At 36.6% G+C, this 24,103-nt stretch overlaps 2 protein-coding genes across 2 annotated transcripts; both read right to left on the minus strand.

Moving 5' to 3' along the window:
• Nucleotides 1–730: 730 nt before the first annotated feature.
• On the minus strand, nt 731–5,383 carry LOC114530649. Its single transcript, XM_028552249.1, has 3 exons — nt 4,906–5,383; nt 2,403–2,462; nt 731–1,634 (listed from the first exon to the last, which is right to left on the minus strand). The coding sequence occupies exons 1-3, from the start codon at nt 5,116–5,118 to the stop codon at nt 1,425–1,427; spliced, it is 483 nt and encodes a 160-aa protein (XP_028408050.1). The 5' UTR covers nt 5,119–5,383; the 3' UTR covers nt 731–1,424.
• Nucleotides 5,384–17,142: 11,759 nt separating this feature from the next.
• LOC114530551 (trace amine-associated receptor 13c-like) lies at nt 17,143–21,837 on the minus strand (the record flags this gene model as incomplete). Its single annotated transcript, XM_028552119.1, has 2 exons — nt 17,143–19,367; nt 21,165–21,837. Coding segments are annotated over 2 exons (1,200 nt in total), but the record flags the coding sequence as incomplete, so codon positions are not given.
• Between the last annotated feature and the right edge of the window lie 2,266 nt (nt 21,838–24,103).

Genomic DNA, 24,103 nt, shown 5'->3' on the forward strand with positions numbered 1-24,103 from the left:
AAATCGACTGATGCAGTATGGTCATGCTTTCGTGAGTCGCACTCCAGTTTACAAAACATATACAACTCATCGGCTCGTATTTTACACACAACAGCTCAACCCTGCTGGTTCGCATAGGGGTCTGGGTTATTGGTATCTTCAACATTAGATCCATACAGTGACCAAGCAGGCATGTATTCTTTGTTGTGTCTTGCCAATGATGAGGTTGAACTTGAAGCCAGGGTTGGATGCCGGGTAGGTTGCTCTCTGTAAAGTTCCATGGCGTCAGTGAGGGTTGGAATTGCAACTTTGTTCTCGTATGAAGCAGTGTAGGATGTAAAGGCCTAGAACAAAAATAATTTGAATAATATTCTGACTAGAATCGGGCATATTAGATTACAACCCATCACTTCCCCTCTCCCCTCCCCTTCGCACTAAGAGTATAAGGTTTATAGTTTTGAAAGACAAACGCACTGTAGACCGATGAAAATTAATAGAAATCATTCTTCACCAAAAGATTAACTATAGGCAATAAAATTGGATACAAAATTTTTTCACTAATGACTTTTTTACTACATATCACTGACCTTCCATGGGTTTTTCCAAGAAATAGAGTTGATCATTACCAATAATGATGCCAAGCAGAAAATGGATCCAAGAATTGCTCCGCCCACTATTACACCATATATGGCTGCTAAATATTTTACGTCGTCGCAATTAGCGATCCACGATATCTTGATGGATTCTGGAGAACATAAAAAAATGATAATATTATTATTTCTCTTAATCAAAGCGAGAATGTACCAAGCCTGGCTTTACGTGAGCTTCAAAAATAAGTGTATCAACTGAAAAATACTGACCCAACATTATACAGAGCCGGGATTTTAAAATCAAGGTTTGGCGGGAAGGACCCATAAGAGGATAAAATACAAAACAAAGAAATTTCGAAAAATAAGGTCTCAAAATGTGAATAAACTTGAATTTTAAAATTTGAGACTAATTAGGACGGAACAGGAAATAGAAATGGGACTACAGTGTCTATTGCAAATTGATAGCATGGATAAGCCCCATGAAATATGCGAGAAAATGTTGATGAACTGGGCACTGATATTTCAGTTGGACAGTTGTGTCGCGTTTTTCAAGTGTTTCGAAGCTCATTTTCAGAAAACCTGAACGAAATCAATCAGCAACCACCTACGACGTCTACAAAGCTGGAAGAATCACACTAAAGTCCCACGTATTCAGGACCAAAACTAGATGCGATAATTGAACCGGTGGGGGGTGCATATTCGTATATTCGTTTTGCCCGAAGAATTTCTTTGGTGTGTATATATATATAAGTTTTAAAAAGAAATCCGTCGGGCAGAACAGAATATACGCATATTTACCCCCCGTCCCAATTATCGCGCTACCTTCTGCCCTGCATGCAAGTACTAACAACACACTCATAATATGTATTTACGTGGAATACCACTTCCATCTTGTCGACAGCTGCAGGTTTTGTTCTTCGACGAGCAAGTATAATCATCTTTGTTCTCCCAAAATTTCATTGTTCTGTCAATATTTTTCCATTCTGTCCAATCAGGTCCGTCCAGAACGATAGCAAACAACGATAGCGCTATGCCTGATGCCAAGAAAGTTGCGGTGATAAATGTCTAGATGGATTGTCAAAGCCGTTATCTTCGAAATCTTTAAGATAGATCCTAAAGGATTTCTTAAGATTTTGCACCTATGTAATTTTGACTGAATATCAATATATTAATCTCCGACTCCGCAGAATCAGCATGTTACTATCGCCTTGCCTTCGGAAAAGAATTGTTGACTGCCGAAAAGCAATAACAGGATATGTTGTTTTATAATAAAGTGTGATAAGATAATGCCTTGAAAAGATTAAAATGACCATTTATATGATTTGTGCCAGTTAGTTCCAATTCATAGCAGGAGAAAAACCCCTTGGGATAAACTCGTTAGGATCGATATAATATATATAATATTAAAAAGGGCTATAGCTATCTTTTTATTATTTCTGAATCCCTTATCAACAATTTCGCTAATGCATGCACATGCAAATGGGGCATCGTTGTTGACGCTGCGTATAGTTATGACTATATAGTTATAGTTATGTTAGTTACTTTTATCCTTGTCCTTGATTGAGCAGGCTATTGAAAGTGAGATGCTGCTCAAATTCGTGCTATGTACACACTGGCTATAATTTATTCCTATTAGCTGATTATATTAGCGGAAGTTTTCATTTTAAAGCCGCCATTAATGTTTGCATGCATAGGGTCGCCTGCGCATTTGTGGTGCCAATTCCACATCGCCAAAAAATCGTTATTCCATTTATATATATATATATATATATATATATATATAGACAAGAAATTACGCATTCAATAAAGGACATCAAGATTATTATTGCTTACCAATCTTCTTCTGTTTTGACGGCATGCTGACAAAAGTAGTAGTAATGCTGTGACGAGATACTAAAAAATATAAAATTGTCATTCATTTATGTTTAATGACATAGAAATTAAAATCATAATGTACCTATAGTTACATGTCTTAATTGTCTTATAAGAAATCGGCATGATAAAATATTTTAGGCAATTTTCGCGGATAAGATTATAATAGGATATATCACTTCGGGCTTGAAATCATGCAGTATATCTATATCTATGAATTCGTTAATTATAGCTCTTCATATATAGCTTTACATAAGAGCCATATTGTAAGTCCAGTGTCTAAAATAAGTTCCTCTCTATATTGATTTTTGAGGCTTCTGGAACCCGAAATATCTCACAAGGCCTTCGGAAATATCTGTACAAGACCTTCAGGAAAAGCCTGAAATGTCACTCGATCACGCTAAGTTCAGCCCCCTTGTCTGTTTCATATATAGCTACATGCATGGCCTTCGCCGATAAATATAAATTACCGCTGAAAGGGCACACAGTTGTAATAATATATGGCTGCATGGTTTAAACGGGAAATCAGTTCACGATTTTTCACTAGTTTGTATTATGTGAACTGTTGTTGCTTTTACTTTAGTGAAGTAAATTGTTGTTCTATGTTTCGGTTAAAGTATACTATGGTGTTGATCAGTAAAATAATAAGTTATTTTAGGAGAAAATGTGGGATCAGTCGACATTTGATTTAATTTCCGAGTACGATTTTGTCATGTCTACTTCTTCCAGAAATGAAGGGTATACGCGTCACTGCACCTCTATGGCCCAATGTATGATCGCCTAAGTTGATGAAACCCATAGGCATAGGTTAATACATGAATAAATTTTGACTACTCAGTCCATCTAGATAAGTAATATTTCTTCAAAAAACAAAAAAACCCAGACAAATAAGAAATTCTGGAAAAAACTTAGCTGACACACCAGTTGCCGCATTGGATGTTAATACGTCCCAGTATTGTAAAGATTTCTCAATTTTATTGTACTTTGACGCATATATATGCTTTAAATATACAGTAGGAGGCAAAAGTTTGAGTCCAGTCGTTATAGAATTCCAGTATTAAATCCTGGCAGTGTATTCGAGTTAAGACATGCGTGCTAGTCTTTCAGTACTTTAAACCATATTAATTGCACACTGTTTTGGTCCTAATGATCTAAATTATAACAAAATAAAGTTCTTATTCCTTTACACTGCCCAAGATGGCTGGGAAAAAGGGCAAAGTGATGGTGCACAAGGACAAATAGTTGCATTAAGTATTGAAGGATTCTTTCCTCGTATGATCGCAGAAAAAGGGAGAATTTAAAAAGGTGGTATCCAACTAACCTTGGAGAGGTTCGAAGAAACTAATCCTACTCAAGCACACTTTTATCTGCTTCGGTCATGCTCGGTTTGGCAATATTGAAAGATATAATAGGATCCTAATTAAAGAAAAGTATCATCCAATTCTTCAAGGACATGGAATTTCATCTGGTACAAAGATGATCGCGCGTATAACTACATGACAATCCCCTAAGCACATGCACATCTTCTATGTGCCACAAATCTTTTAGAAGCAAACTCGTTTTGGTGATCTCGTTCTCATGGCTTGTCACCTCAAATTCCAAATCTAAAACCTAAGGAGCACTTGTAGGACCGTTTTAACTGGAAAAGAGCGAGGCATAGACCCGCCAGCCAGGATGACTTGAGGCAGCTGGTCAACGAATGCTGGCAAGGTATTGGACGTGCGACATTAAAAAGCCTATGGAGTCTATGCCAGCAAGAATAAACGTCATTTTAAGAGGAAAAAAGAGGGATACTAAGCATTGATATGTAATGCATTTTTGCAGATTAACATACGTAAAATGAATATCATAACATCTCATAGTTGTTGTACAGCATGTATTTTTCTGTTTACTCATTTACTTTTTTGTAGTTCACTTATCGGTAAGGTTTTCTGTAGAATATTAATATATGCTGCTAAAACAATGAAATACAGTCATTGGACTCAAACTTTTGCCTCCTACTGTATATTCCTATTTCAAAGCGGGAAGGTGTAATGCACGCATATTTTAGCGGATTCAGTCGACGATTACTATAATTAATTGTATGTCTTATGCATCATGGAATAATATTTCTGTCAGAATGATATTAAAAATATATCGGGTAATCGACCAATTTTTTATCTAATTGTTCTTTTTTTGCGCAACGTTTTAAAATATATATTACTAAAAGTACTGATAGGGAAAAAGCTCGACTGATCAGTTCTTAATTTTTGCAGTTTGAAATATCGAATTAACGAAGCAGAATAAAAAAGTCTTTCTAATTTCAGACAACAACAACACGCCAACGGCGATCGTATTGTGAATTATTTTATGTATACATGAACTCAACCGTCCACTATATAAGTTGATTCAAGTTCTCTGTACTGTACTATACAACCAAGATGTAACAAAAATTGCATTGCAAGCGGGATAATATTATACTTACGCTGCCTCCAAGCCAGTAATGGCTATAATCGAACTCTATCTCGATTTTCTTTTTAAGCCCACCAGAGTCTTGAAAATTTTCATGAAATATTAGAAAACATCCCGCCACTAAAATAGCAGCCGATATAAATAAAAGTCCCACACCAGATATTGTCAAAAGGGCAAAAGCGTGCTTCGATTTTTTCATGCGATGGGCAAGCATGTTTCCATTCATTTATTAAGAAGCGCTGTTTACGAATGACTAATGTGGATGAAGTCATTTATCTTAAAATCAAGACAGTTGCTAAGCATACAGACAATCAAATGATATATTTAACATATTTATAAGGAGGACGCGTGTTTCAAAGCAATTAATGGCGGGAAATTAGAGAAAGCAGATGTCTTGTTTGTGTATATCCACTTTTAAACCGACATTCATGTGATTGTATGCAAATTTTTAAAGTCCGCTTTCCTAAACCCAAAAAAAGTCATTGTCGACGAGCTTTGTATAATTTTGTAAGCCTTTTGAGTTTGTCGGTAAAGACGCCTATATTGTAGTTATAGCTACTTCCAAAACAGGAAATATAAATTTATGACAATAAAAGTTTTGGCTTTGAATTATGAATAATAACGCGTCAGTATATCATATGATAAACATATATTAGTGCCACAGAATACGACAGAATATACCCGAACACAGTAGTTTGTTATTTATTCCTTTCATAAGTTATACTAAATTGAAGAAATTTCATTATAATTATATTGTTGCATGTGAATGGCAGAATATACTCATTATTTGTTAATTTTGCTTCAATGCTCGCATGGACATGTAAAAAACAAAAACTGAATGTTTTCATCAATTTTTTAAAATTTACCCCATAGATTACTCATAAGATAAGAAATACCGCGCGGCTGCTGCCCATTGGTTCTGCATGCTCATAACAATACTCATAGCCATATGGGGTACTCAACATCCTATTTAGAAATACAGTATAGCAAAGTTCATTATATCTTTTGAAATATGGCGGTCAAATATAGAATTTATGTAAAAAGAATTTATGTATTTTTTTCGCTCGTTTTTATTAGCGGCATTATAGCTATAATCTTTTCGCTCGTATTTATTAGCGGCATTATAGCTATAATCTTTTGTTATTGTGTATTCTTTCTTTTATACTATTACTGTGGTATAAAAAATTAGTATAGACTTATGAGCGATCCTTCATTTATGAATATATGTATAATTTACGTTGACTCCGTGTTTTCCAAACATTTATACTCCGTGTTTTCCATGTTTTTGGCAGACTACGTGTTTTCCATTATTTTTGACTCCATGTTTTCCAATATTATTACGTCAGACTCCGTAATTTTGACTCCGGGACTCCGGAACTCCGACTCCGTGTTTTCCATGTTGTGATGTGGCAACGTTGAATCAAAGCTAGATATTTATTTCACCCGCTCCTCGTGTTGCAAAAAAAAGTCATCCTATTGGCTGAACACTCTCGACCTGACAGCTCAACATTGCTTCTGATTGGACGAGCATAGTAATTTGAATAATATGATTAATTATTTCCTTTCATCTCTGATGTTCAGGCTCAGGAAAAGAGAATTAATCATATTATTTAAATTACTATGAACGTCCAATCAAAAGCGTTGTTTGAGCGTCAGGTCGGGAGTGTTCATCCAATAGAGACTATTTGCAGACACAAGGAGCGGGTGAAATGAATATATGTGCTTGCTCCATTGAGACATCACTTCAGCGCTGGTCTTCGAAGAATAAAAATGAGTCTCCTCCATGCCAAGAAAATTTCAACAGAAATTGGTATCAGATTGCTATTGTCTTCAGCCGAAGAGAAGTTTAATAGAAGTTTACTCTCTCTGACAGACTGTCGTTGGTGTAAATACCAGGTAATATGCCTTTCCCTTTGCCTGTTTTATCAGTTTTTTCATCGTGAGCTTTTGGGCTGAGGTTCCACGTGTCTTTAGTTCATGTCTTGTAATGCCTCTTTCGTGCTGTGTTCAGCTTCAAATACAAACTTGTATAGCACTAACGTAGCTTTTATTCTTTTCATGCAGAATTTTGACGTATTAAAGCGAAGTTAAACGATGAAATTTGTTAACAAGAGATTGACGACCGATGAATTGTGGCTGAACTGGCTCAAGATAACTCGCCTTTGAAGAGAAAGCAAGTCTAGGCTTTTTCTGAGGAATATTGATGATATGAAAAAGGTAATATATGTTAAATCTTACCGTTGGGCCGCTAACTTTCCCTCTAACCACACGCAAATTACGTTTGAATTGAGTTCTAAAGACCTAAGCAGTGAGCTAATGGTGCCTTTTATTCTTTCAGGTGGAGTTTGAGAGTTTAAAACCAAACTGAATGAAGTGAAGTGGGCAAAAAGTCCGTTACCGTAGCTGAAATTACCCGAGACAACTCGCATTTGACTCAAGATAACTCGCCTTTGAAGAGAGAAAGCACGTCTACGCATTTTCTTGGGACTTGTTGATGATATGAGAAAGGTAATGCACGCTAAATCGTATGTGAGCCGCTAACCTTTGCTCCAATCGCAAGCAATTACCTTTGAATTGAGTTATAAAGACCAAACCAGTAAACGAACATTGCCTTTTGTTCTTTCAGGTGGAGTTTAAAAGCTAAAACCAAACCGAATATAGAAATGAGCTGGGAGAGAAAACCCATAGCTGAAAATCCCCGAGATGACTCGCATTTAAAGAGACGGCAAGTCCAAAGCTGCTCTTTAACACTTGTTACTGAAATGAACAGGTAATTTTGGGTCTATTTTATTCAAAATAGGATGATAAACTTGAAACGCTTGATCAGGCATCATGCGTTCTCTCAACTGAATAATCATTGCAAGTTTTCTTCCGATATTTGAGCTACCTTCATCGAAGGTAAATCCTTGAAATCGCTGTCTATAACAAGCATTCTTTTGGTTTTATTGCAGGTAGCGATTTAGCGGGTCAAGCCATTTGAAACAACGACAAAACCTGTTCATAATAAAACGTGAGTATTAAGCAATTGACCATTTTTAGATAAACCGAACAATGGGGAGTTTATGCATGATTCAGGTCAAGAACGACAACGGCCGCATGATAATTTGATATGAATAATGGCAAAGAAATACTTGAAATCCCAGAGGGGTTTTATAGATGTTGTTTTGGGTCTGTTTACAATCCCGATTTTACGCGTGTTTCATCAATAAGAAAAGTTTTCCAATAAAAAATGTAGTTTGTTTATTTCTTTAATCTTATTTCAGGTTGATGGGCTCTGTTGCATGAGCTATTACCGACAAGCCAAATCGACGGCAAATCTACGTCTAAAGTAGCCGGCAATTTCGACGGCAAATCTACGCCAAATGTAGGCCAACTCGACAGCAAATCTACGCCTAATGTAGGCAACCTCGACGGCAAATCTACGCCTAATGTAGGCAACCTCGACGGCACTCTACGCCTAATGTAGGCAACCTCGACGGCAAATCTACGCCTAATGTAGGCAAACTTCGACGGCAAATCTACGCCTAATGTAGGCAATCTCGACGGCAAATCTACGCCTAATGTAGGCAACCTCGACGGCAAATCTACGCCTAATGTAGGCCAACTCGACGGCAAATCTACGCCTAATGTAGGTAACTTCGACGGCTAATCTACGCCTAATGTAGGCCAACTCGACGGCAAATCTACGCCTAATGTAGGCCAACTCGACGCCTAATATACGCCAAAACTACGCCAAATCGACGCCAAAAAGCAACGTTCAGCGATGCCCGGGCATCGTTACAGGTTAGAGTAGCCTGGTGGTCAAAAAATGTGCATGCAGGGGTTAGTCTGTGCATGATTAACTTAACGAAGTTAACTAATTTAGTTAACGAACTTAAGTTAAATAAAGTTTTAAGTTCAGTTAACTAGGTTCTGGCCACCAGGAACATAGCTAATGCATGATGCATGTGAGCAAACGTTTCTTAAATTCGGTTAAATATTTTAATCGGTTTTGCGCTTAGGACTGCTCGCTTGTGCTTATAGGGCTGCCGGCTGCGCTAAGGTTTAGGTTGATAATTTGTCTGTTAAACTGAACTGAAAACATATTACAACTGTTATATATTTACCCTTATTTCACCTAAGAAATGGCTAAAAAGTCATGCACATGCACTAACACAAACCATAGCCACAAATGGCAGACATAATCCTATAGGTTCCTTCCTCTTTCTCTATCTTGTCCTGATTGAAATCACCTTCGGCTCTCGGAAATCCGGTCAATTGCGGCTTTCGGAATTAACATTGTAAAATGATAACTATAGGGTCACTACTCGGTCTATAATTGTAAAATTATTTGTATGTAAATACGTTTTTGATTTCTCAGCAATTAAACATTGTAAATATACGATTATATCTTGCCTTACTATATTTTTGTAATTGAACATATAATATTGTGTATGCATGTATTTATGAAAAAACATCATTTATATCAAAATATGAACAGATACAAAACATCATGCACTATACCTCATGATCTTGTAGCTGCACGTAAAATAGACACGCACACGAGTAGCTAAATACATTGATGCAAACCATGACCTATATAATGGCTTCTAGTTTATATCTCTCTTATATCTCTTGCATTCACTTAAGGCTACAGTTAATATTCAAGCTTACGGCATGTCTTATACTGTCTTGCTTTTCTGAAATACATGAATTTATGCAATCGAAGTTAACACACACATGCTCTCAATTAATGAATTTGAATTAACTTGAAGAAAATAAGGAATGGACGGGGGGGGGGGTGCATGCTGTTATCTTGAAACGATATATATGCCTTATTTCTACTATAGTTAGAAAACAATTACGAGACAAACATTGGCAGTGGCATTGTAACTTTATTATTTTTCCAAGGTCTCTGTGAGATTTCCAATCATTTAGCTTCGTCGAGCAGTGCTTATGAAAAGTAAGGCGCCACTTTTTGTCTGTACTGTTTCAGTGACTTTGCTATGTGGTTCGAAGTGTTAGCAGGTATCTTGGGATATCTAATAACGTTGCAGTGTTATTTTCATTGCTGTTTCTTTAAGAGCAGCTTGCTTTGGCTATATGCCTTAGCTCTAAAAGTTTTTAAATAAGATTTTCAAAGAAAAAATGTACTCCTGTGGCTGTTTCTATAAGAGCAGCTTGCTTTGGCTATATGCCTTGGCTTTGAAAGTATTAGTCCACTTTCTCTGAAAAAAAAAGTTGTACTCTTGGTGCTGTTTCTATAAGGGCAGCTTGCTTTGGGAATATCCCTTGCATGGTTCAAAAAATGTTGACTAAATTTTTTCAAAAAAATATTTACACTTGATGCTGCACTTGGTTTCGACAGTTTGTTGCTTTGGCTATATGCCTCAGCCTCAAAAAAAAGTCAATTTCTTGTGGTATTTTTTTCCAAACCTTGTTTTTACCAGGGCAGCATGCTCTGGCTATATATGCCTCAGCTCTAATAATGTGCAATAAAGTTTTCAAGGATAATTGTGTATGCCTTTATGCTGTTTCTATAAGGGCTCATGAAATATCTTCAAGTTAACTCGATCCTTGAAATATATGTGCACAGTTCGACAGCTTAAAACGAAACTATTAGGAACACTGCCTATGATTTGTCAGCAGAATAATTTTAGTTTTTTGACGAACGTAACTTGAATCTAAGCGCTCTGAACTCAGGCATTTTTATGTAGCCTATTACTATATTAGTTCGTCGATCTCATATTAAGCTTTATTCAGCACTCTACCAGAGTTAGTGGGTTAAGTCTATAATAGAACAAAAAAAAATACACGATAACTTAGAAACACTTACTCACATAAATGCATGTTTTACTGATCAGTCTTAAACATTACTCAAACACAATAGCACACTGTAAAAAGACATGACTATAGTATGCCAAATTAACATTTAACCTGCACTGTTCTATATAAATTTAAATGTCAAGATCTTAAACGCACCTACTTTGTAACTGGTTTTAGATATAATAGTTTAATGTCTTCGTATATTAATGATGTACTATGTAAAGAAAACACACACGCTTTGTAATAGGTACATGTTTAGTGAAGTATTAATAAAAATAGGACCAAAATTGTCCGTCTCCTCTCTCTTGATTTCAATATCTTTAACATAACACACACACACTTTGTTGTAATACATGACTTTGCCGTTTTAATAAAATCTCAAACTTGTGTACTTTGTGTTTAATTCCGGCTTTCGGTGAGGGTTTTTCTCCAGGCACTCTGGTTTCCCTCGTAAAAAAAACAGTGTCCGTGTGTTCGGAACCGTGTTTACGGTTGGTTTTCCATACGAAAATTGAACGTTTCACGAGTAAAATTGCATGAAAGCTAAACATTTCTGTAATTCTGTTGACAATTTATATCCGCATAATTGGTATGTCTCGTTATACTCGATAAAAAGTTTAGAATATTCTCGCAACCCAGTAGACTTTAATGTCTGACGTAAACGCCCTCAGAATAGAAAACGTAATGGTCTAATGGAAGCTGACCTGTACACACGGTTACTGGGTTCAATTCCCGGAACACTGTTCTTTGTCGCGATGAACTTCATGTTCCTCAATTAAAGCATGCAATGCTTCGTCTTTAGACTATAATATCACTTGACGAGTTGTTGATGAACACTTTACTGATTTTGAAAGACGTGATACAGCCGAATTGAAATGCAATACTTCCTCATCCTGGTGCTTATAAAAGAACGACCACATTCGCCAGATACGTGACTTTAAACGTGGAATAAGTGTTCCTCAAGACTTCAAAATGTCCTCTTAATCACCACCACCTCATCCGTATCATTTGGCTAATTCTCAAGATTAAGACGAGATAGTTGAATATCAATGAGAACTAAGAGACAATTCGATTGGCTATAAAGTGATGCTGAAGATTCTTTAGCGACAAAATGATGCGAGCTTGTTAAATCCTTACCTCCTGCACCTACTGTGAAGGGGATTCCTTCCAGAGTCATTTAACACGAGTCAGTTTCAAGTTCGGCAAAAGCGAAGCAACCTCTGTTACTAAAGAGTGCTTTATCTGTATCGTTAAATGTATGGCAACATGATTTTTCTGCTGAAAATCGAACACTGTAAGACTGTATTCCACATGTTATTTTCGTGTATACAGAATAGCATAAAACTGTGAAATCACTATAATAAGCGAATAAGTATAGACTGTTAAAATATTGAAATTTTTCTCAGGAGTGTTTCAATAAAGTATATTCATGTACTGACTTAAGTACTCATTCATATAAGCGAATTGTATGGCAAAACACATATCATGTAAACGGAAGTTTATAGTTTACATCAATAGTGTGAAGTATATATTCACGTCCCGATCGGGGTAAGGTTAGGAGGGTATCCGTTACAGACTGGTGCCCGAAGTATGTAGACTATTCCCTAGGATGGAAAAAGAACATCATGGATGGAAACATCATGATGGTATAAGTCAGTAAACTTGCTTACTGAAAAACGGGGGCCATGCATACAGGACCAAGTATGATCCAAAGGCACCCAATCTCCGTTAAGTTACTCCTACTTGTTGTTCTCATGTGCAAAAAAATCGATCAAATACTACTTAAATACCATCATCATGACAATCGGCTTCAGGTAACATTTTCCAGCTCGTTTCGCCACGTGCAGAATAAATTTACCTATATAGTCGATATACGGGGGGTTGAATCAACGAATCATGTATGGGGCGTCTTAAATTGTGTATGAAGGGGGTGTCTACTATATCAAATCGTGGTGACAGGGGTATATGCTATATGGTTCAGTGTCACGTAATTTTTGAGAGGTTATATTGATCCTCAACGTCACACAGGGGTACGGGCGTGTCAAAAAGTGACGAAAAGAGCGTCACCTATTTTGTTAACGGCCGATTTAATTTTCGACACTTCTGAGCGATTATCTAAAAATTAAGGGTAACAGCACCCGGTCAGGTGATAGCTATGAAGTTCGACTCTTTCCGGATGCAATCCGGTATTCTATATTGGTATTGTTTAAATGGAAATGAAATCAAGTTTCTGCGTGCACTTGTATTGCAGACTTTCAGACACGCATGGAAATCCTGTTGTATAAAAGTAAGAAAATATGTTATATAACTACAGTGAAACACGCAATTTGATTGGTCACTAGCCGTGCAGGACCAGGCAATCCTGCAGGAGGAATTTAAAGCCGGTTTTCCACTAGCGATATTTTTCGCGCGAAGCGACATATTACTTTTGTTTCAGAGCTCGCAACTGCAACCATCTGGAACAAATTGCTCAAATACAAAGGAATAAAGTCGCTTCGCGCGAAAAATATCGCTAGTGGAAAACCGGCTTAAAAGCACTAGCTCTCGGGATTTTCGCAGGATTCTCGTTGTTTCACTGTATTTATTTTATAAAACAATTACCAAATGTTTTTTCGTGCAGGATACGTCGACACATGCAAGGGGAGTGGTCAAAATATGGGTTCTATTCTAGGTTTTAAGTTAAGGGGTCTTTTAGTGTAAGTTTTAATAATGCACACACATTGCAGTTACAAGGACAGAATTACGTGGTTATATACAGATGAAAATAAGCTAAAAAATTAAATTATATACCCCAATTGAACAGGTATAGTTACAGTATTATATACAAAAATTACAGTATAGTTTATAGGTTATAAAATTGAATTATTCATATAGGCAACTACTAACGGTAGAAGAGTTTTTAAAACAGTCTAAAAACTTGGCAGTAAAACTATAATCTATAAGTTTTGACTATATTTATATCATATGAAATTGCCACAGACGGTATGAAGCTCTTCCAACAATAAATAGAACCGATCTCCGTAAAATAGAGTTGGAAGCATCATCACATGAAGCGGTTAGAGAATGAGATTTGTTACATTTATATTGAACTGGAGTTTCTAAATTGCTTTGTTTAAGCTTTTGTTTGTTGTATCAGAAATATGAAGTAATTCACATATATCCAGATCATGCATGGAATTTCGATCACAATGATTCACACGCCCTGCATGTGCATGCCTTTCATGCCATGGAAGCAAACCCTATATATGGCGCTTGGATGATTCGGGATTCTACTCGCATTACATCGCGACCACACGACACCAATATGTGTGTAGCAATATATCCTTGATATTTTACTACGCACTTCGGAATACAATTACCTTTTTGCAACTGTTTCTAGTTAAAACATACGGTTTTAGTTACACCCCCGGAACAATCAACCTTGATATACTATCTACTTTTCTTTAACAGTTACTCTTAGAGAAAATTGGAACTATGTACCATATGATTTATGTTTTGTAAGAGTAAGAAGTTACCTTATCCATTTTTAACGTATGAATGTTGGTTGAGCATCAAAGAAAAGCATCGAACCTACGCAACTAATGCAAGTGAATTTAAAGGAAGGATGATAATTTGTTTGCAGTCAAGTGGCGTTTCCCCAAATGATCAGACGGCCAAATTAAGCGACTTTACGGCGAACTCTTACAGACAGTGCATGGAGTAGTTCAAATTTGACACAAATACTCGACCAAAATACTATACAATACGCGTTTTTGTTACACTGGCCGACGTCTGATATGTCAAAATACACAAAACTAATTGCACCACAAGCAAAACTAAGCCCTACTAATTTCAAGCTACATCATACTTATACGCCTCGTGTGACGAGAGTTATCGTGCAGCAAATCTGGGTTAAGTTTACCACCTTTAATGCGCTCACAATAAAGCAAATAAATCCATGCTCACTTGGAGCCTTGACAGTGGGGCTATAGTTACTCATCTAATGACTATACGCACAACCTATTGTTCTGCGCCTTTCGTTTGCTGTGATAGCAAGACAATAGCGCGATCAATTCTAATCACACAACAGAAATGCCGACCTCTGAAAATGGCATTAATATATAGAGGGAAGAATAGGTAGAAAGGTATCCTGCAATGACCATTGTGTTGGCGCTGTAGGATATATGTTTACTGCGAAGAATAAGGACTCCGAAGTTAGCAATGAATACCGAAAGCCTTCGACAGGCAATGCATCAAATATCCATGGTTCTCGACAAAAAAAACCACTTGCCTCGCGGAATCTTAATTGCTTTTTCAATGCTTTAATCAGCATGCACGTTTCTTTCTTATCAGGTAAATCTTTCGGTATGAATTTTCCGAAACAATTACGATTAATTCTCATCATCAGCTACGCTTGGCACAGCGCACGTTAATCGTTATATTTTTGCGAAGGCGACGGCGTTAGAACTGTATGCTTTCTCCGGAATATCACGGCAGTCTTACAATTGGAGATATACGTGTATGATATAGCTATATGTGATTGTATTTGTTGTGTAGTCATAAAAGTCATAAAATATTAAATTTTATTTAAAAAACAACGACCACGCTTCACCACATTTGTAGAAATTCTATCAATTATTTAACAAAACTGGCCATAAACTTAAGTCATGTGGTTTACGACAAGAATATATGTGTACATAATACGTCCAGCCAAAATGCATTTTTCAGGATTATTCCTCGATCAAATGACCTCTTAAAATAGTTCATTCTATTGAGCTTAAAATAGATTGTTCTGGTGACAAATAGGTTATTTGCGTGCAAGTAGCTAAAATAAGCCTACGAGCGTAAATGTCATAACAATGTTGTTTACGAACCTTTTGACAACATCAGTGCGCATGCGTCAAAGAATATGCCATTCCTACCTACTAGATTTGCGACTACTTCTTTAGGCCATCTTCGAAATTATCCAAATCAGAGATGATATAAACTGTTAGAATTTTTCATTCATTATCTTTTGCAAATTTCATACTATACTATAGATTTATAGTACAGAATAATTATAGCATATAGTGATTGACTGAAATATGATTTCTATTGTCTAGTGTCTACAGTTGAGTATTGATTTCTATAGTTTACGGATTTTTTTTCCTCTGTTATTTACACTGAAACGTTGTATCGTGCCTTTATATGGAGAAGTTGTAACATATAACAGACTTATTTTGTTACTATTTTTGGCACATGTTTGTGAAAAACAAAATTTTTTTCTGTTAGTGGTCATGAGGGAAAAATACGATTGGCCTGTGAAGGTCGCTCTTTGTCATCAAAAACCAAAATATTTATTCAATTAGTCATTTGCACAGGTATATAAATATGCCTTTTCATTTCATTTCTATGTGAAAATCCGCGTCGTCATAAACAAAAATGGCGTGTTATTTTTATACGTGATATGATATCCTAAAACGTGGGAGGCCTTGTGCCCATTAAACGAACAATTTTTGAGCTGTTTATTATCATATAGAATTATAGTTCTTGTGAAATATTCAAACACTGAACTAAACAGCGCGTAAATAATAATGTATAAAAAACCCTGTTGTATACGGTCTAACATTTACTTAAGGATGATGAGGACATGACTGGATTAGCTGGTTGCGGCTTCGCGGTGCATTCTGGACCTGTATGAGCCTGCAAGAAACATGAAAACAAACTACTAAACTCCGACTGGATTCAGCTTTAATTTAATTTAATAAGTATGAGCAGTTAAATATACATAAATTATTCAATTCTATACAGTCCTTTTATTCAATGATATTTACTGTGAAGAATTTCGGTCAAAATAGAGAACCTTTCGCTGGTCATGAATTGAAAGGGAGTGAATGCGGGCACAACGCACGTCGGGGTTTTTTTCTGGATGTAGCATGATGGCAACGGAAAATAAACCGAAGAGTATAACCATAGATAGACCTTAACAGATTTTTTCACAATATAAATCTGGAATACTTTGCCAGAATTATAAGCTATTGCAAGAAAATAACCTCAAAGCCTTCTGTGCTTGGTATATATTACTTCATCAAATAGTCTGTTACATAAAAGTTGGTGGAAGATATAGGCAAAAGATAGACTTTTTTATGAGCACCCAGTGTTGATATCAGCCGAGTTGCGTTGCCAAATTTCAGCTATTTGACTCAGCAAATGAGGGGAACGTAAGCAATCCCAGCTCGGCATCTTAGCACGCGTGAGACATTTTTGAGATGGTTTTATATCCTTGCACATTGTTCTGTATCAAACGTGCCCATTTCTGGTATGTTTGGCATGAACAGGGTTGTCTCTGATGAATGATACACATGCACTTTTAAACAAATTACCTGGAATTAATAACAATTTTTGTTTTAGCCAACAATATGCGCACATATTTAATATGACCAATTAGAAAAATTAGACGTTTAGCTATGTTACATTGTGTGAATTTTCGTGCAAGGCCTCACAGGAGAATCATTGAAAAACTTATCCTATACTAATATATTCTTTGTCCCTGCAGGCAGTAAGAAGAGCACAATGATCACTGGCCTGCATGCAACCTGTCGCCAGTGGTTCGGATACAACTACAAGCTAGACTAAGAACACTTGTTATGTTACTGATAATATTAACACATGCTGTCGTGAGTTCACTACCAGTTCGAGAGATTCGATAATGTTTAATACGAAGCTTTCGTTTATCTTGACATTTCAACAAACATTCATAAAATATTTTATGCAAAAAAAGTCTTTCATAAATTAGGAAGGTTTTCGTGCAATATAGATATTTTACATTCAACACTTTTTACTGACATCGTGGATGATAGCTATATATAACGTAATCTGGTTAGTTGCATCGGTACAAAAATCTCGCTTCGCACACAGTTTTGATTAAGGGAGCTAGAAATTGATTTTGTAAGGAACAGAAAGATGCTTCAGGATGCTGCATGCTATATGATATACATAAATCCAAGTTATATAACGATGATATTATAATTTTAATTTGTACGGGTGAAAACTCAGAATCCAAGATGAATTAACAATTTTCAATTGTCATTCTTATATCTTTAGATAATAAGAATCGTAGATGTACCGTATTCTCTCCATTAAGTCCCTGTGAAGCTATTTCTCTCAATTATATATTAGTATATAGCTATATTATGCATCCATTTGGTATCATTGATATATTAGTATATGTAAACAAATACTGAATATTACAATTTCTGCGTCATAAACATGCTCAACAGCCAAATATGAAGAAAATAAGACAGTAACACCTCAGTCTCAAGGAAATAATCGTCCTTAATTATCAGACACGAGACTATGAAAACTCCAATGAAGGGCGCATATTAAATTACTATAGAGGCCAGGTGCATGGGCATGATAAATGTTTAAGAGGGCGACAAAATGGGAAGAATACGGTGAACATTTCGATCCCTTTATTATTGGATAAAGAAATAATTGATAGTAAAAATATTCCTATAATTATACACAGCTGGAGCTTCTTCGTGCACCTATACTCGAATACAGTATGTGCCTAAATTTAGTGAACCGAGTTTTGAATGACTATAATTACACTATTTATACATAAAGATTCTATCCGTTTTCGAATAGAAAAAAATATATAAGTTTTCGACTCGATGCCCAGTGGCTGGTTGTATAAAATTAGTTAAACCATAAGTATACTGACCACAGTTGATTAAATAATCACAGTCCAGGTTCGCGGAATTTCTTACCACAATTTAATTGTGGAAAGATAGTGGTGGAATGAGCGGTCGAGAAACCGAACTGTAGTTTCGAGCTAGAGTGTTTTTTTTCTTAAATGTGCATTCTATTTTTGTCCATTTCTGGAATTGTCTGCTGAATTCAGTTGAGTACCCCCAATTGTGAATTGGATTATTGATATTTGTGCTCTGTGCATGTATTTAACGGGGCCTACACTGTTTAAACAATAGCACACGTCCGGTTCATGCGAATTCCCATTTCAGGCCATTTGATTATATGTTTTACATCGACAGGAATTCATGCATCTTCACTTGTTCTAGTGTTTCACCACCATATCCGATCTTCCATAATCCGACGTTGTTTAACTGCCGGGATATATCCAAGCAAGTACCTTAGATTTTAGTGCTTGAAAATTGAAATAGACTCCTCACACCATTCCGTCAACGTGAGCAGCCAAGTTGTCAATTCCGAGGGTCATGGGGCCACCAGGTCTTGTCGAGGTAGCCTTGTCTTCAACTGTTTTGATTTGTACACTTTCAACTCTTGTTAGACCGTGGGGGATCACACCGTTTTTCGGTTGCTTATCTTTAGGCCTCTGGAGTTTTTTCTTTTCCTTTTCCACTGAAGCAGGCTCTTGTGTTGAGTTAGCGCGGCTTCGTCTTTGCTCAGCCATGGATGAAGTAGAGTCGAACCTACTTAGGTCTTGGCTAGATCTGAATGTAGCCGACGAAGGCCTCACGAGTTGTGAGTTAAGTTTCAGGAGTTTTCGTATCTCGTTTTTTACGTCTTTTTTCCATAGTGCATAAATGATTGGATTTATTGCGCTGTTCGCTACTAGCAGCAGCCTTGAGGCGTTTGTCAAATCCCAAGGGACGTCCATGAGTTGGTACTGTGTTACAATGGTTCTGTATGCCGAAAGACTCCAACAGACAACAAACATTACCACAACGGTACCTATGGAGAAGTACAGTAGAATTTAGAGACATATTTGCACTGTAATAACAGTAAACAATCACCTTGCATCCATTTATTGGAACATTTTTTATTGGGTTAAAACAACTAAAATCATAGTTAAACAATCAGTTGTTTTTACCATTAAATAAAATTGATCAAAAATAGATGAATCTAAGACAACTTTAAGTTTCAAGTTAGTTGATTGATTGAAAACTTTCTTTCATGCAAGAGGGTAACAGATAACAGTTCGTAAAAACTGATGAACCACTGTCCCTCAAACTAAAAACATTAAGTTATTTACAATTTATCTAACTTAATGTATTTAGTTTGAGAGCCATGTGGTTCAGTTTAAATAGGTCCAAGTTTAAATAAGTTTTTAACAATTTTCTTTTACACAGTGTAAATATAGAATTCGATCTCTCGGCCTTTGCGATTTGTCCTGTTATCTAAAATTTTGGTGTTCATTGATTGTGAAAACAATAAATTTCTAAAGAAATGAATAGTTATAACTCAAAATTTTACATAGCGGGACAAAATCGTTAGGCTGGCTACGCCACTGTTTGTGAAGATACGTTAGTGAATGTCTATTAATAATTAGTATACACCTGACTATTGTCTATTACAAATCCTACATTCTGATTGGCTACTCAACCATCGTCTATTCGTGATAGTGCACGTTTGGGAAAAATTCGCTCGCGCGACCGTATAAAATTGAATTAATTAAATTATTTTTCGGTGAAATTTTGCGGTGTATCGATTATTTCCTCGAAATTAATATATCTAGGTACAGGGTGTATACTAAAACAATTAGACAACTCGCCTTCGTTGCCTATGAGCGGATAGTCAACTCAGGCTTCGCCTTCGTTGACTATTCGCTCATAGACAACTCGGACTCGTTGTCTAATTGTTAATTAGTCAATAATTATTCCGAAGTGCCTTATAATAGAATTGCAAGCCGAAGCAATTCATTGCTCATTAAAATCGAACGAAAATGCTTCAGCAACATGCATCCCAAAATTAAAAAGTGATAGTCATGTAGTTTAGAAAGAGCTTTCCTCCATAAACTTTGGAATTGGAGATAATTATTTCTGCATTCAATTATTCAAGCTAAATCAAAACACTGAAATAGACGAACGTTTTGCAATTAAAGCGTCAGTTTATGAAGACACTTTAGTGGAGAGATCAGTTTCGACAATAAAAAATAAGCCAGCAAGTAATATAGGATAAAAATATTTAGTGTTATAAGCTGACAAAATAGAGCTTGTTCCGAAGCTAGTCTTTACCTTTAAACTTTATTTTACTTGAAAACAATGAACACAATGAAAATTAGATCCGTGGCCAATTAATTTTTTGCGAAACAGCTATAGCCTATACAGTGATTTTCTCATGTCAAATGGTATTTAACAAGGAAATAAAAGAATCATATCTCTTGCACTCGTCATATATAAATGGCTGCATGGGAACTGCTGGTCTATAGTCCATCGTCAAATTGTATGAACGTCGAACATTAAACATCGCATATATCACTATATATTAATTCCATACGTTTCAGGTCTACTTTAGAATTATCATCGGGCTAACTACCAACAATTGCAAAAAGGGAATTATATGAAACCACTGTCTCTGCGAGTCGATATTATGATCATTTCATATCTTTTACTGGAACATACTTTGCATTTTATTGCGCAAAAAGAGAAGCTACCACTGCATATATAGCTATATTGAAATCTTATAAAGCCTGTTAAGACGTAATTTTTTGGATTTTGGAGTAAAAAATCCAGGCTTAACAAAACTTACCAAATACTTTCAAGGTTGCTTTTGCTTCCCTTGTAGATGAGGTTGGAATTGAGTTCGACCTTGGTCCTGTACCAACATTGCTGACACTTCGCATCACTTGTCTCATATGTCGCGTTTGTTTCCAGGCAATGTTAAAAATGACCACATATGCGATCAACATTATAAGACAGGGAAAGAACATGAATAATACAACTTGTAAGGTGTAGAAGATCTTGTTATCTTCCATTTGATTTTCGATGCTTGTGTCCGTATAGAGCCATGCCACAGGAACTAGGGATGCAATACTTGGTACGATCCAACTAAACATAATCATAGCTATAACAGATTTACGAGTGATTTTCATGTGGTACCTGAGTGGTCTTGTAACTGCTAAAAACCTATCGAACGTTATGCAACAGAGGTTGCAGACAGATACAAACAGGAACGCATCGTAGAACAGTTTTGCAAGAAGATTGTCACATGTGACGTACATGCACGCCAAAAACGATGGAATTATGCATGTTCCTACCAAAAGATCTGATACGGCTAGAGAAACGACCATGAAATTCGTTTTGGTACGTAAGCGATGTCTTGTAGCAATTAAATATATCACAAGCCCGTTGCCGAATATTGTTAGCACTCCGACTATTACCAAACCAACCTTAATCCAGACAGGGAAAGCTGGTGGGCTTGGGCGGTGCCCCAGGTACAGGAGGATTTGTGCCGTTATTGCTTGTCGTTGGACCCGAAACTGTTGTATTTGTGGCGTTGTTCATCGGGGTAGCAGTCGTATTATTGCTGATGATGGTCGTTGTCATTTCAGTGGTGATGTTATTGATGGTGGTGGTAAGAATAGCTGCGACTGTGCTGGTGATATTAGTAACATTTGTACCATTGCTGATGGTACTATTCATCTTGGTAGCAGCTTCTTTGATTTACAGGCACCTTATTTGTTTTTATCTATGCCACCGAGTTACTCATACATAGGCAAAATAGTTTCGCAGAAGTCTGTTGTTTCGTTCCGCTTCAAATTGCTTGTTTCAAATTAGATTATCCCACAGGTCACCTACTCTTTCTGTCGCTGCTAACTTTTTTCACTTCTCCGCTTTCAAATCTACACTTTTTCCTAACCCAATCGTTCACTGTTACAGGCAGAATCGTGAGCAGCTTTGGTAGCGAACAGAACTCAAAACGAACAGCGTTCTATTTGTCTCGACGCTGGAGACCGTTTGCGAAAAGAATAGCCGGTCCGCTAGAAACGACAGGCGGTCCGTGAACTTCTAAAGCTCTCTAAAAGCAATCAAAAAAGTGTAAGTCATGCGATAAAACGAATTATGAATATCTTACACAGGGGCTCTGGAACAATTACAATGAAAAAGCCGCATCGGTGTCTCTTATAACCGCTTAAAAACGCTATTCTTTCATCATTGTCTACATTTTAGAATCGACAAATGGATTGGGACTCATCCAAGTTGCAGAAACGTGCGTATTTCTGCTGAAGCTTTGAACAAGTGCAGAAAAAATATACCCCGTGACACGACGGGGCATCGTGACTAACTATTCTGTCAAACTGCAAATGTGCATAAATCAAAAGCCTCATTGATTTTGAAACTGCATTAAAACCTAAACACACAACCTATTTTAGCGAAGTTATTTTTCCAATAACGTTAAAAAGTCGCGCTATATGCCATATTCAAACCAACCATAGTCTGATCATTGACTGCATATGCAATGACCACGGCTGAACTTTACTATAACGACGCGGCTTCCCAGTCGTCCAGTTCTCGGATTATACAGGAATTCATTAGTTTAGGTATGCTCTGCTCGAATTCGCCCTGTACTGAAGAACGTCGCGTCCTGTGTACTTGTCGAAGTCTAGTGATAGGATGCAAGAAAACTAGCAATTATAATGTCGACCAACTTCTTACATGAAACAGGAAATGCTAGGTTTTAGTAAAGATAGGCGTGACAATAAATTTTGTATAATTTCATAAAGAAGATTCATTTTCTTCAGTAGCGGGTTTTAAAGAAACCGCATCGCATTTTCCTTAGTGGCAGTGCAGAGAACTGATCGGTTTGCATCAAACGGAATTGTTTCCACGGCCATCCTTATCGAGTTATGAGCTTTGAACTATATATTTGTTGCCTTAACATCGCTATTTTAAACGTATATTCATACGAACACAGTTAGATATTGTACTTACCTCTTGCAACTGCCACTTAAACTATTGCCCAATTACTTGAGCGCTATATATGCGATGCATGATAACAAAATGAAGCAATACTTGATCTGTTAGTTTAAACCGTCTTCGCAGAATGGTTGCCAAAAAACACGAAGGTTCTTAAGTAGATCACTTGCCGCTTTGAATGGACGTTTTACTACACTATTTTTCTTCCTGGATCTACTCAGATTTATCGTCTTCAATCGGTCGAAGGTAAACGCAAAATGTCGATTCTGCGTTTCGCGAAAGAGAGAATATACTAACCACACAAGCGATAATTATAATTCGTCTAACCTGTGAGTTACATTCCATAACATTTCGCGTCATTTCACAAATATTTCTTAGTTTGTAAGATTCTATAGAGTCCTTTGTACACCACGCCAAAGGAGGCTGTCTATTTTTAGTCTACCCCGCCGTGTATCAGTTTATGATTATGACAAACATGGTCATAAATCGAGCCATTGGTACTCGTAAGCATGTGTATTGGAAACAGTTATAGATTGAGATAATTAAAACACATTTTTACATTATGCTGCAATATTGTGTGAGTCAATGAGTGACAGTGAAGCCAATATGACTAAGCGGAATTGCGTGAAGATATATTTGAATTGGAAACGGACAATAAAGCGATATAATGCTTGAGCTATGATAAAGAAGCTAAATTTGGCATGCAGTAACTGGTCAGCTGCCTGATAAAATAAAACGAATGAAGAGACAAGCCGCAACCGATTCCAGAGA

Source organism: Dendronephthya gigantea, unplaced genomic scaffold (genome assembly GCF_004324835.1).
Source record: "Dendronephthya gigantea isolate DGI-Jeju-01 unplaced genomic scaffold, DenGig_1.0 000064F, whole genome shotgun sequence".
NCBI lineage: Eukaryota > Metazoa > Cnidaria > Anthozoa > Malacalcyonacea > Nephtheidae > Dendronephthya > Dendronephthya gigantea.

What these genes read in the sequence shown, in the direction of transcription:
- LOC114530649 (XM_028552249.1), bottom strand. Translation starts at nt 5,118, where the DNA reads ATGAATGGAAACATGCTTGCCCATCGCATGAAAAAATCGAAGCACGCT. An exon ending in ATTACTGGCTTGGAGGCAGC is followed by an intron (nt 2,463 to 4,905) that starts GTAAGTATAATA and finishes TATATTTTTTAG; the next exon opens with TATCTCGTCACAGCATTACT. An exon ending in GTCAAAACAGAAGAAGATTG is followed by an intron (nt 1,635 to 2,402) that starts GTAAGCAATAAT and finishes CAATCCATCTAG; the next exon opens with ACATTTATCACCGCAACTTT.